Source organism: Peromyscus maniculatus, chromosome 17 (assembly GCF_049852395.1).
Source record: "Peromyscus maniculatus bairdii isolate BWxNUB_F1_BW_parent chromosome 17, HU_Pman_BW_mat_3.1, whole genome shotgun sequence".
Taxonomy (NCBI): Eukaryota; Metazoa; Chordata; class Mammalia; order Rodentia; family Cricetidae; genus Peromyscus; species Peromyscus maniculatus.
In genome coordinates, this window is record NC_134868.1 from 46,860,656 (window position 1) to 46,874,887 (window position 14,232).

At 42.6% G+C, this 14,232-nt stretch overlaps 2 protein-coding genes across 18 annotated transcripts in view; one reads left to right on the forward strand and one right to left on the reverse strand.

Annotated features, from left to right (window-relative positions):
- Kcnu1 (potassium calcium-activated channel subfamily U member 1) overlaps positions 1 to 14,232 on the reverse strand; it is a 78,531-nt gene that overhangs the window by 56,564 nt on the left and 7,735 nt on the right. For 4 of the 14 annotated variants that reach the window (XM_076553600.1, XM_076553603.1, XM_076553597.1 and 1 more), the window contains exons 2-7: positions 11,799 to 11,863; positions 8,143 to 8,262; positions 4,545 to 4,606; positions 3,390 to 3,480; positions 1,955 to 2,066; positions 1,010 to 1,085 (exon numbers count right to left, since the gene is read on the reverse strand). In XM_076553600.1, coding sequence (XP_076409715.1) covers positions 1,010 to 1,085; positions 1,955 to 2,066; positions 3,390 to 3,470 — 269 coding nt within the window. In that variant the 5' untranslated portion in view covers positions 3,471 to 3,480; positions 4,545 to 4,606; positions 8,143 to 8,262; positions 11,799 to 11,863. Of the gene's footprint in view, positions 1 to 1,009; positions 1,086 to 1,954; positions 2,067 to 3,389; positions 3,481 to 4,544; positions 4,607 to 8,058; positions 8,263 to 10,642; positions 10,877 to 11,798; positions 11,864 to 14,232 lie in introns of those variants that run through there. The other 10 variants (XM_076553594.1, XM_076553596.1, XM_076553593.1 and 7 more) reach the window with 3 other exon arrangements.
- Ash2l (ASH2 like, histone lysine methyltransferase complex subunit) overlaps positions 10,906 to 14,232 on the forward strand; it is a 33,754-nt gene continuing 30,427 nt past the window's right edge. For 2 of the 4 annotated variants that reach the window (XM_006982936.4, XM_006982938.4), the window contains exon 1: positions 10,906 to 10,987. The gene's annotated coding sequence lies outside the window, so the exon portion shown is untranslated. The remainder of the gene's footprint in view (positions 10,988 to 14,232) is intronic. The other 2 variants (XM_006982935.4, XM_006982937.4) reach the window with 1 other exon arrangement.

The following is a 14,232-nucleotide window of genomic DNA, read 5'->3' on the forward strand; positions in this document are numbered from 1 at the left end:
ACTTGGTACAGCCCTGAGTCTCTGCACTCAACACTGATCACTAGAAAAAAATGGCGTCGCTGATTAAGGCTGGAAGTAGCATTTGTCTATGGGTATAAATGTAATTATTTAGAAGGCAGTTTCACAGTATGAAATATAGCTAATAGTAGTATTGCATCCATGTGCCCTTTGCCCCTATGATATCCCCTAGCATGGGTTTTAACTGGGGTCACAGAACCAGACATGGATTTCCCCCCACAGAGCAGGTCTCAAACCCACGCAGAGAGCTTGGATCCCACGACAGCAGTGCCGTTGCTGCACAGTGGGCACATCGTGTCTGGCAAGTTGATCTGATAGCTGTAGGGTTCACAACTGTGTAAGACCATCGACGCCTTTTCTACCCCAGCAGCTTGCTCAGCATCTTCCTGGGAGGACTATAAAGGCTGGCCAGCGGGGAGGACACTTTCAGCTTAGCTCCAGGTTGATTCCTCTATATTATACAACTAAGATGTGTGGTGTCTTCAGCACCTGGACCTTATCATCTACTCCTTGTGGGAAATCAGGAGGCTGCATTGTTTGGGGGCCTGTGGTCCTGACCAGGAACTCCATGGGAGGAATCCCCCTCTGGCACTGTCTGTTTAACAATCCCCAGCTTCTAGAACAGCTTTCTCCAGCCACACAGAGAGAGGGGATTCTTAATAACACATGCATGAGACCCAAACCTCTGTATTGGCTGACTATTTTTGTTTTGGGGAGAGAGACCTGGAATGAAAATTAAAGCAGATCGACTTCCGGTAATTTTGCGAAACAAGGAACGGGCCATCTCTTTACAAGGACTGCCAAGTTCCCAGCCAGGGTGCTACATGCTACATGGAGGCAGTGAGTGGGGGAGTGAGCACACAGATGCTGAGGGACGTCCCAGTTTTCACACTGGAATTCTGCTGGGACATGGGGAGCTTGCGGACCAGTACATGTTTTCATTTCCCAACCCAAACTGCCGAGCTGGCTCGCCAGGCTGGGCTGCACTTACCTGGACTTGATGACATGGAGGATCTGTAAGATTTTCGGGAGTTCGAGCAGCCGCAGAGCTCTTAGAAATCTGAAACCTACAAAGCAACCGGAAGAGAGCAGCCTGAAATATACCGTGATTGGGATGTGCATGCACTCACCTTCCCTGAAGCTCTTTTTTGTTTGTTTGTTTTTTTGTTTTTGTTTTTCGAGACAGGGTTTCTCTGTGTAGCTTTGCGCCTTTCCTGGAACTCACTTGGTAGCCCAGGCTGGCCTCGAACTCACAGAGATCCACCTGCCTCTGCCTCCCGAGTGCTGGGATTAAAGGCGTGTGCCACTACTGCCTGGCCAAATTGGTGTGTCTTTTATAAACAATAAATAAAACATAAAATTTTATAAAAAACGACTGTTAAAAGCCCATGCATCATCAATACACCCACCTTAAAGACAAAACAACAACAACTAAAGACATGTTACAGCATATCTGACTATGATAATTGACCTTGAGAAGGCAGGGGAGGTCATTCTTGGAGTCCAAATGAGATCCCAACATAAGGGTCCATGGGTGCTGGAGCCCTGCCCCTCCGGATGTAGATACCATTATCCCATCAAAAACTACTGGGCACTTGCTGTGTGCCAGGTGTACCGCTACATGCTGAGATCAAGAAATGATTTCTGATCATTCTGATGATGACACAGCCCAACATCCGTGAGGCAGAAGCAGGTGGATGTCTGGGAGTCCAAGGCCAGCCTGAGCTACAGAGGGAGATCCTATCTCAAAAGAAAACAACAAAACAAAACAAAAACTGTTTCTGCAAATGTAGTACAAAACTCTACAGTCAAGAGGAGGTCCTTTGAAAAGGCAGTGAGGTGTTTAAAAAAAAAGACAAATATTCTAAATGAATGTTGAGTGGTTTGGGGCTAAAACAACATTGATACTAATTAGTGATTGCCACAGCACACTTACCTAGCCAATTACTCTTCAAATAATAAGAAATGAAGGTTGGTGGTACGGTGAAAATGTCTACAATTGAATTCATCTCCAACCAGAACTTGATCTTGTCATCAGCTGCCCAAAACTGAAATGGCAACAACACACCCAATTAGATTACCTTGGGGATTTTGTTTTAAAGATTTTAAAATTATTCTATGTACATAAGTATGTTTGTATGTATGTAAGCCTGCATGTTAGTATGTGCACCATGTGCAAGCCTGGTGCCCACAGAGGCCAGAAGAGGGCGTCAGAACCTTTGGAACTGAAATTGCAGACAGTTGTAAACTACCATGTAGGAACAGGGAACTGAATGCAGGTCCTCTACAAAGCATCAGGTGCTCTTAACTGAGAAGCTATTTCTCCATTACCTTCCTACCATCGAGAATTTTAAAGGGACTGTGAAGGATAGTTATTATTCAGCTATATTTCATTCATTAACTGAAGTTTTAATCTCATGCTATTTAACACAGATACAAATACATTTATGCAAACACGCAAATGCATACATATTACATAAAGAGATTGTACCTTGGGCTGAGTGTGGTGATACACAACTTTAATCCCAGCACTTGGGAGGCAGAGGCAGGTGGGTTTCTGTGAGTCTGAGGCCACCCTGGTCTACAAAGAGAGTTCTGGGACAGCCAGGGCTATATAGTGTGACTTGTCTCAAAAACCAACCAACCAGAACAAAAGAAAAGTGAGAGGAAGAGAGAAATCACACTTTTAATGAGTGTTCTATTAATGAGCATATAGTGATTTTACCTAACTCTCACATTTAAACACTGTGAGCTTTCTACTATCCCTAGAGCTTTCTGATATATCTATATAGACACTATGTACATTAATAGAGGATATAATTCTATATATGTACGTATTTCATTTTATAGATCTGCGTGTGTATGTCATATACATAGAGCTTATTATTTGGGATCAGTGATGACATATGGTTTAGGACAGTGTCCATACATGAAGACATAACACCCATACACCTAAAACAAAATTAAGTAGAACTTAAAAACACTTGGAAAACAAATCAAAGATACAAATATAAGATGGCACACACGCCATTAGTATAGCAATGACATTCAAGTTTTGCAAGCTTCTGATTGTCAGTCAGACTTCGCCAGTGGAAGGCCAGAAGCCAGTGAGGACTGCGGACACAGAGTTTAATAGTGGGGTTGTTCCAGTTGTGCTGGAATTCTGGACCTGGCTTACACTTTCAAGCACAGCAGATGAGGGTTTTGGGTCTCACTAAATATTTAACAGCTTAGGGTATAGTTCTACCTTTAGAGCCCGAGAACCAAGGGAGACTGGAGAACTGGGGAACTAACTGGTCTCTTTACATTGCTTCTGGGGGATGGGGAGGGGGGGGAGACCGTAGTTGTTATCATTTTACCTAGGTACTTACCCTCAACCCAAAATAGAAACTGAAGAAAGCATTGAAACTCAAATCAACAGTGAGGGTTCTGTCTTCAGATGTAGAACACATTCCAGTGAGGCTGGAAAGAAATGGGACTGTTTCGCAAAGATGAAGATTTAAAAACCTATGTCTACAGTGGAGCCATAAGGGCGGGACAGGCAATGCGCATATTCACCATGAGTGCTCCATTCAAGAAAGACTCATGCTCACATCTGAATGGAATTATCCTCCTTTGAGGAGTGGAACTATGAATAAGTGAAGGCACTAGGCCATCCCTGGAGCTTAGGACAGTGGGGGAATGGCCCACGACTCCATCACAGAGCTTATCAGTTCCACTTCAACTTCATAAGCGCGGATCCAGAATTTTATGGTCCTTTGCGGTTGAGAAACCATCTATCTAGTCAGGATTTTTCAGCTTCTCTAACCCTTTGAGACAAGGCTACTTTAGACCAAATGACTGGATCTGAAACAAATTCAAAGGCAGCTCCTAAAAGATGTGTCAGGAATTTACAAAGCAAAGACTATCATTTCCCTGGATTTTCTCAAGTAGTGTGGCTTTTGTGGCTGCAATTCTTAATTTTACCCCAGCTGGGTATTTAATATAATTTTCAGAGGTTTGGCATGAAGTTTAAATTAGACTGAGTTTAGTGTTTTAAAAATATTGCCCTAGCCTTAAGATAAATAAGAAGGGGAGGACTTCAAAGAATTGATCCAAGGTTGAATCAATTTCCAAACCACACAAAGGTCTCTGAAGCCTAACAGAGGCTCTGAGATACCCCAGGACTTCTTTCTCAACTTGTATGGAATTCAAAGCGGCTCCATGTGAGGGAGCTGACAGCTGGAAGTTTCCAGTCCCAGAAGCTCTGAAGTACTGCTGTACAGCCCACCCCAACACTAGCAATGGGGGGGGGGGGCAAAATGCAGGGCCGACGCAGGTGCTTACCACAGAACTGGAGTCAGTGCTCACAAGGGGCAGCTACACGCTTTACCATTTTGATTTCGCTTCTGTGAGGGGTGGGAGGCAGGCTGGGGAGGGGGGTTGCGCACATGCAAGCAAAACTCTATTTGACATCCCGGAAGAGAGATTCTAAAGCAATTAAATTACTGATAAAGCAAACAAAAATAACCGGGGTTTTTACTCACTCTGTTGAATTGATGAAATAGATTATAAGAGAGCCGATGCTTAGTACAAAGACAAGGATCACCTGAAAACAGAAAAGGACAGGGACAAGATGGTCTTTTATTGACATGGACTAAATAAGCCCATGAAATTGTGTTTTCTATTTTAAATGAAGTAAATATTGTAGTGTATTTTTATCACTATGTGCAGGGAAGGAGGAAACTGGTTTTCCCTGACCTCACCTATGTGTGTGTAGCACTATGTTCAACATTCATTTATGCCAGTATTCATTCATTCATTCATTCATTCATTCATTCATTCATCCGTTCATTGAAGAAAAGTGGATGGAGCTTTACACTAACTCAACAGGTACCCATTTTACTTAACTTTAACTCTCACACACTTGAGTTCAGTGAATGCTTCCTGGGTGCTTAGCATGTGTCACGTGCTTCATTTCATGACAGAAATGAGGGCTCATAAATAACAGTCTTGGACTTGAACTGCCCGTGATGTGTCCTTGTGGACACTCCCCTCCTCGGGAAGACGTTACGTGAGAAGAAAGTGAGTGTTTTTACCACGCCAGTTAGTCTGGTATATGAGGCACACACATCCGGTGGAACCGAGCCAGGAAGCTGCCTATGCCAATCCCCCAGCAGGAAGGGGTACACCAAAGAGGGTCATGGGGGTGAGTGTGTTTATAATACATTGTATACATGCATTACATTGTCCCCCCAAATCAGCTCTCTTTCTTACACACCCAGGACTATCTGTGCAGGGTGGTATCACCCATAGTGGGCTGGGTACTCTCACATCAATCATTAATCAGGAAAATGCTAATGACTGATGAAAAGAGAGGCCACGGGTTTGAAGGAAAGCAGGGAGGGGTAGATGGGAGAGCTCAGAGGTAAGAAAGGGAAGGGAGGAATTCTGTAATTAAAATAAAGTCTTAAAAATAAACAAGAAAAAGAAAATGCCCACAGACTAAGCATATTCTCAAATAAATACAAGAATAAAAATCTAGCTATAAGCTGGGCGGTGGTGGCCCACACCTGTATTCCCAGCACTCGGGAGGCAGAGGCAGGCGGATCTCTGTGAGTTCAAGGCCAGCCTGGTCTACAGAGCCAGTCCAGGACAGGCTCCAAACCTACAGAGAAACCCTGTCTCGAAAAACAAAAACAAAACAAAACAAAAAAAAAATCCAGCTATATATATATTTATGTTGGAACAGAATTATCCATAATAGAAGGTACCAAAAAGACAATAATTAAAATGCAAATATCGGCTAATATTTAATATGCCCTAAGTGGTTTACACATATTATTATCTAATTCTCTATAATGCTCCAAGAAGGCCTTATAAATCTCCTTTACAGTCATTGTATATAGCTGAAATCCAATTTATAAAAATCAGTTTATAAGGGTTGGAGAGATAGCTCAGCGGTTAAAAGCACTGGCTGCTTTTCCAGGTGTCCTGAGTTCAATTCCCAGCAACCACATGGTGGCTCACAACCATCTGTAATGAGATCTGGTGCCCTCTTCTGGCCTGCAGGCATACATGCAGGCAGAATGCTGTATACATAACAAGTTAAAAAAAAATCTTTAAAAAGAAAAAAAAAATCAGCTTATAAAAAGTCAGCAAGCAGTAAGCTGAATGTGAAGAGTGGCCCCCAAGGCCAGAGCAGGAAAACCCCTGCCTGTCTGTGACCAGTGCTGAGCTGACATTTTCTGGCTCAAGCTGGGTCCCCAGCCCTGTCTCCCCTCCAAAGCCTGAGAACACTCATCTGCCAGGCCAGGTTTAGCCCAAAAGAGCCTGGAGAAGACCAGCTCCCACAAGCAGTGGCACCCAGGGCAGCTGAGAAGACTGTGCACACCAAGGAACAAGAAATGGCTGCAGTTAACTGCCACGGAATTGACCAAGAGTGGCCTGTGGCCCTCCTGGGTGTCCACTGGGCCTGTGAGCATCCACTGAAAAATCCCCCTGGTGAACTAAAAGCAAAGTACGTTGTCTAATAAAGGCAAGAACAAAAATCCAGCTCTATGACACCTGCAAGAGACACAGGTCAGAGGAAATAGGACAAAAGGGTTGAAAGGGAACAAACGTAGAATTTATATTATGCTGATACTGTATTGTAAGATATGCCAGAAGAAAGCAGATATTCCCTATTGGCTAAGAACACTAAAAAGACAGTCTAATAGGTGACTCTAGGCAAGTAGGACTATACCATTCAAATTCTGTTGGAAATGGAAGACATCCAATAAAAAAACAATGAAGGCTTTGACATGCCCCTTTCAATCATTCAGCAAATAATTAGAGACACTGAAAAGTACTGCATGAGTATCAGACAACACATATTCTTTCACAATCCATTAAATGGTAGTAGAAGTTGATTGTGTACTAGACAATGAAGCATTTCTCATATATTCTACAAAATGGCAGTGGTTAAAAAAAAAACAGTCATCCTTGGATCATAACTTTTTTTTTTTTTTTTTTGGTTTTTCGAGACAGGGTTTCTCTGTGTAGCTTTGCGCCTTTCCTGGAACTCACTTGGTAGACCAGGCTGGCCTCGAACTCACAGAGATCCGCCTGTCTCTGCCTCCCGAGTGCTGGGATTAAAGGCGTGCGCCACCACCGCCCGGCTAGGATCATAACTTTCTTGTGGTGATATTTTGTTTGTGCGCAAACAAATAAAGCTTGCCTGGAGATAAGAGTGCTGAGCTAGGGACTGGAGAGATGGCTCAGAGGTTAAGAGCACTGGCTGTTCTTCCAGAGGTCCTGAGTTCAATTCCCAGCACCCACATGGTGGCTCACAACCATCTGTAACAAAATTTGATGCCCTCTTCTGGCCTGCAGTCATACATACTGTGTACATAATAAATAAATCTTTTAAAAAAAAAAAAAGTGCTGAGCTAGCCACTAGAGGCCAGGCAGTGGTGGCACACACCTTTAATCCCAGCACTTGGGATCTCATGCCTTTGATCCCAGTATTTGGGAGGCAAACACCTTTAATCCTAGTACTTGGGAGGAAGAAACAGGACATGATATGGCTGGGCAGAGAGAGAGGAAGTGATAAGGCAGGGTGGAGACAGGATCTTGGCCCCCTTTTGGTCTGATGATTTAGCAGAGGTAAGAAGTCTGGTGGCTGGCTGCTCTGCTTCTCTGATCTTTCAGCTTTCATCCTTGGTATCTGACTCCAGGTTTTTATTATTAAGACCAATCAGAATTCATGTTACACTTTCCTTCTTAGAAACTAGAAAAATTAGCCACCTAATCTAAGCCCCTTCACCTCTACCGGAAAGTCAAAGCATACAACACTTTCCAAACAGATGTTTTTCTAGTATTTATGTTCTAGACACATCTCTATGAAAAGCACAAAGTGCACACGACTTGACTAATGAAACTTGCAGAGGGGCAAACAATAAGTATAAAATCTAAGTAATTTTGCTCACTTAGAGAAAAATAAAGCAGATTGATGACTAGAGCGCCCTACACACAGTGCTTAAACACAGCTAAAACCACCCCAGGAAAGAAGACGCCTACCTGTGTGACCAAAGTCCAGAGGGGACTATGATCATGTCCAAGGCTACAGTTCATTGGCATGAGAACAGTGTAAGTGAAACTCACCAACACTTGCCCCACGAAGGTCTGTGCAGAAAGCAACAATTCTATGCGGTCATGAAATACTCTATAAAAGTAAAATCTTCTTAAAGGATTAAGGCCACTTCTCCCTGATGAGAACAGTTTCTGTGAGCGAGAAAAAGGAATGGCCAGTGAGCTGCAGCTTGAGAGAAAGGATTCCTCTTTAGGCTGGGGAGGGTCTTGTCATGGTATTAGTCAGAAATAATTCTACCTTCCCCAACCCAGGAAACGAACACTGTGACCACTAAACATTTCCTAGAGCAGTCAACTAAAGAGATTTCTAAATGCTACAAACTACACAAACACACCACACACACACACACACACACACACACACACACACACACACACACGCACACGCACACACACACGCACACACACACACACACACAGAGAGAGAGAGAGAGAGAGAGAGAGAGCGCATATGTTCACCATACACATTAATCTGCAGAGTATCAGAATTCTTTCCCCAATAATTTTATAACATTGTTTAAAGTCCTGTCTTCAAAGGTTTTCTTTATTTTTATTTATGTATCTGGGTGTTTTGCCTGAATGTAATTTCTGTCCACCAAGCATGTGCCTGGTGCCCAGGGTAGCCAGAAGAGGGCATCAGATCCTTTGGAACTAGAAGTATAGACAGTTGTGAGTCTCCGTGTAGGTGCTGGGAATTGAACTCAGGACCTCTGGAAGAGCACCCAGTGCTCTTAACCCCTGAGCCACCCCTCCAGCCCTGTTTAAAGTCTTTAAAGTAGAAACAACTGCAGAGTAAACTGTCTTATCAATAAAATCTATGAACTTCAATACTAGATATTCTCAAATATAAAAATATAAAATCCATATTACTAATAACCTTAACTTTTTATTCTTATTTCAAACTATGCTACTTTATACCACCTTATCATTGAGATATATTTAAGCAAAATTTGCAATATGAATTATGATACACACATAAAAATGTATTCTATTACAAAAAAACTACTATAATCTCTTCCAGGAAGAAACAAAAGTTTAAGAAGTGAAAAGGATAACAAACTACAGAGGGCTTGATGCAATTCTTCCATTAAGCTGATTGTGGTGGCGCACACCTTTAATCCCAGCACTCAGGAGGCAGAGGCAGGCGGATCTCTGTGAGTTCGAGGACAGCCTGTTCTACAGAGTCAGTTCCAGGTCAACCAAAAAAAATTAAATAAATAAAAAAGGAAGAGAGGAATTTCAAACAATGTCATCTTCATAGAGCATCATTTGTTCCTATTGTCATCATTTGTTCCTGTTGTCATCATTTGTTCCCATTGTCACCATTTGTTCCTATTGTCATCATTTGTTCCTATTGTCACCATTTGTTCCTATTGTCACCATTTGTTCCTATTGTCATCATTTGTTCCTATTGTCATCATTTGTTCCCATTGTCATCATTTGTTCCTATTGTCATTTGTTCCCATTGTCATTTGTTCCTATTGTCATCATTTATTCCTATTGCCATCATTTGTTCCCATTGTCATTTGTTCCTATTGTCATCATTTGTTCCTATTGTCATCATTTATTCCTATTGTCATCATTTGTTCCTATTGCCATCATTTGTTCCCATTGTCATCATTTGTTCCCACTGTCATCATTTGTTCCAATCATTTGTTCCCATTGTCATCATTTGTTCCCACTGTCATCATTTGTTCCAATCATTTGTTCCCATTGTCATCATTTGTTCCCACTGTTATCATTTGTTCCAATCATTGGTTCCTATTGTTATCATTTGTTCCCGTTGTCATCATTTGCCAGCAGTTAAATCACATCAACCTTTGCAAAGTGAGTTAAGCTCCAGTAAATGCCCAGGCATTTGTGGCTGGTGTAGCTAACACATAAAAACACATAAAGCACATATACATACAGACACATAGAAATCATGCGCGAAGACTATTCAAAAGAAAGAGTGAGTTGCTGTCTGTGCCTCTGTGACTCCCTTCAGTAATTAACAAAACTCTCTGAAACAGGTCTCATGGAGCCTAGGCTGATCTCAAGCCTACATCGGACATAGTCTTCGTAGCTCTGGCTGGCCTGGAACTCGCTATGTAGACCTTTATGTTCTTCTTTAAAATTATATATATATATATATATATATATATACATATATATATATATATTCCCTCTCTCTCTCTCTCTCTCTCTCTCTCTCTCTCTCTCTCTCTCTCTCTCTCTCAAACACACAGCAATCTTCCTGCCTCAAGTGACTAACCCACAAAGTACCACATTTGGCCTTAACTGGCAATGTTTACGGAAGTTTTCTCAGAACAGAGACTCTGGTGCGTCCATCGTCATCCATGCTCACCAAGTTTTGCACTGGTGGCCTTGGGCCCTGCTTCCTGCCCTTTATGACTCATCAGGCTCATTAGCCTGAAAAATCAAGGAAGGCCTGAACTGCTTGCTAAACATAGACATGTGCCAAACTTAGCCCCAGTCTTCACACACAGATGTCCCAAGCAAGGGAACTGACCAAGACGGCTCCTGAATGCTTGATGCTTTGCCATTTTTTTGCGATTTTCAAGATGATTCTGAAAAAGACTAAGATGATGAGTCCCCCGAAGAAAGTCACACAGGAGGAAAGAATAAAGGCTGCTTGGATTTCAATACTGCAGTACGTGTCCTCCAAATCTTCCTCATTCAAACTGTCTAGGTGTGAGTGAAACATCTTGAGACCACACTGTTGGCCATTCTATGATGTCACGGTCACTTGGCAACACTGTATTGCATCATCTTAGGACCGGATGTGAAAGCCAATGAGAAGTTCAAGGGACAAGAGTCTGGTGAGACCCACACTGCAGTTAACCGATGGAAAATGGTAGGGCCTGCCCAGGGCAGCTATCAGTAGATGGGAATTGTAGACCCCATGGGTACTTCTCTGGGCCCTTGAGGAATTATACACTCTGGGGCTGTTGGCAGCTGGCTGCCCATTTCAATGGACCTGTTTAGTCACACAACTTCAAATTTTGTTTCTGGTGAAATACATCCAATTAGTCCAAAACTGGTTCTGCATCTTTCTGAGACAACATTACAGTCTTGATAACTTTAGAAAAAAAAAAATCTTAAAGATTTGGGTTGTGTTTATTCTTTTAAAAAGCTGTAGGTAAACTAGATTTATCTAAATATCTAAGATACAACATGAAGACTGGTTATTAATGTTGAAATTTGTATATTTTTGCTGAGAGAGTGAAAGAGTAGATTCTTAGTGTTCTGAACACACAAACATTGTCACATGCACATCCATACATACACAGTAACTACGAAATGGTGTGTTTGATGATAATTAACCATTTAAATATGTATAAATAGTTAAGAACACCAAAAACATATCTATTTCAAAAAATCATTTTAAAATTATTTTATATATATGGAGATATAATTTTGTTTTTCTTTTAAATAATGATTTATGATTATATAGGTATATAGTATATAAATATAATGATTATATATATATTATATAAAGTACTTCCACTAGTAATGTCATTGGTTGCTTGATGCAAGATCATCGAACTTCCCCCCACCCCATCTATTCTTTGTCAAATCCTCCTCTTTCTTGTTTTTATCTCTGTCCTGTCAGTAAAACCTCTGGTCCAACAAAGTTCAGGAGACGAATCCCTTTTATGTCATACCTTATCGTTTATACGAGTGGTAGGTGGAATTTTAATTTCCAGTGTCAAGCCTGTCTCGTCTCATCCTAGATGATATGACATGAGGTGATGAGAAACAGGAAAACAGTGCACTCCTCAGTAGCACATCCTGATCACTTTGTGTAGCTCGCTATCTCCAGGAGACAACAGAGACATTTCTTGGACTGCTATCACAGTTCTATGCCCTTCCTCTAAGCTTTTCTGTCGTTTCTACTACACCCCGCCATGGGGCTGTGGCAGCAACATGACCCTCCCTGGTCTACGTGTCAGAAGGTCTGAGTGTGGTGATATATTGTGTACCCTAATAAAATTTACCTGAAGAACAGAGAGACAAAGGAACAAGCCACCTCTTACCTCTAGGACTCCTCAGCCTGAAAAACCCTTCAGTTCCTGTCTCCTCATGCCTTATATACCTTTCTCCACCCAGCCACCACTTCCTTCCTAGTGCTGGGATTAATGGCGTGTGTGCTTCCCAAATACTGCAATTAAAAGCATGTGCCACCACCACCAGGCTGTTTTCTCTCCTAGACTGAGTCAATCTCATGTAGTCCAGGGTGGCTTTGAACTCACAGAGATCCAGACGGATCTCTGCCTACTGAGTGCTAGGATTAAAGGCATGCGCCACCACTCTCTGGCCTCTATGTTTAATCTAGTGGCTTGTTCTGTTCTCTGATCTTCAGGCAGATTTTATTAGGGTACACAATATATCACCACATCTGAGCACCAGCCCCGGCCCTCCTGTTGAGTCACTGTGCAAGATCTATGTCAAACAGGATGATTACTTGATAGAATTATTAATGGCACTCTATGAGGGTTGGTTTGTTTGGTTGCTTGGTTGGTTTTTGAGACAGGGTCTCTCTGTATATCCCTGGCTGTCCAGGAACTCACTCTGTAGACCAGGCTAGCCTCAAACTCCAAGATCCACCTGCCTCTGCCTCCCGAGTGCTGGGATGAAAGGCGTGCGCCGCCGCCGCCGCCGCCACCACCACCACCCGGCTATTTTCACTTTCTTAACTTTCAACATTTAATATTTACAACAATACGGCATCCTTTCCTGTTTTCTTTTAGGCAACTAAACTATTTTTCTCCTTAATATTCCCCAGACCTACATGGTGGAAGGAGAGAACTGACTCCCAAAACATGTCCTCTGACTTCCAAGTGTGTACGGTGGCACACTAAAGAAGCGTGCAAGTGAGGCTAGGGATATGGCTTCATGGGTTGAGTGCTTGCCTAACACGCACAAGACCCTGGTTCGAACCCCAGCACCACACCAAACCTGGCATGGTGGCATATGCTTGTAACGCTAACACTTGGGAGAGGGATGTTCAAAGTCATCCTGGGGGCAGACCTTGCTGGGGGTGGGAAAAAAAGCAAGCCTGGCGAGGTGGTGCACACTCCTCATCCCAGCCCTTAAGAGACAGAGGGAGGCAGGTCTCTGAATTCCAGGCCAGCCTGGTCTACATGATGAGTTCTGGGCCAACCAGAGCTACACAATGAGACCTTGTCTAAACAAATAAAAAAAGGAAAGAAAGGAAAACAATACAAAAAAATAGACTAAGGAGATAGAACCGAGTTCTCTAAAGAAGAAATGCAAATGTATAATAAAGATGTTTAAAGACTGCAACATCCTTAGCCATGAAAGAAATGCAATTTCAAACTACTCTGAGATTCCATCCATCTCCAGTCAAAACAGCTATCCTCAAGAAAACAAAGGACAACCAATTCTGAAGAGGGTGTAGGGAAAGAAAAAACATTAATTCGTGGTGGGTATGAGTGTAAATTGGGGCAGCCATTATGGAGGTCAGGGTGGAGGGCTCTCAAAACCTAGAGACAGAGCTACCATCCGACCCAGCGACATCACCCCCGGGCACACACCTGAAAGGACTCGATGACCTACAGCAGAGATACCCGCGCATCCACGTGCATCGCTGCCCTATTCACAATAACAGGGAAGTGGAGTCAGCTCAGATGCCAACAACAGCTGAATGGAAAATGAAAATGTGGTACACATGTGCAATGGAATTTTAATTAGCCATCAAGAAAAATGAAACGATGCAGTTAGCAGGAGAATGTATGGGACTGGAAAATAATCTATTAAGTGAAGTAATGCGGTCTCAGGAAGACAAACACCACGTACTCTCGCACGACTGCAGATCTTAGCGTCTAGGGTTTTCCTTTTGTTTTACATCATTTATTTTGTGTGCGTGTGCATGCGTGGGGAGACACGCACACCGAGGCACATATATACAAGTAAGAGGACAACTTGCAGGAGTTGGCTTCTCTGCTTCCATGATGTGGCTCCCAGGAATCTAACTCAGGTCATCAGGCGTGGCTGCCAGTGCCTTTACCCACTGATCACCTCACTATTCTCTTAACTTCTCATTTTTATATATACTTCAGCTAAACGGGAAAAATG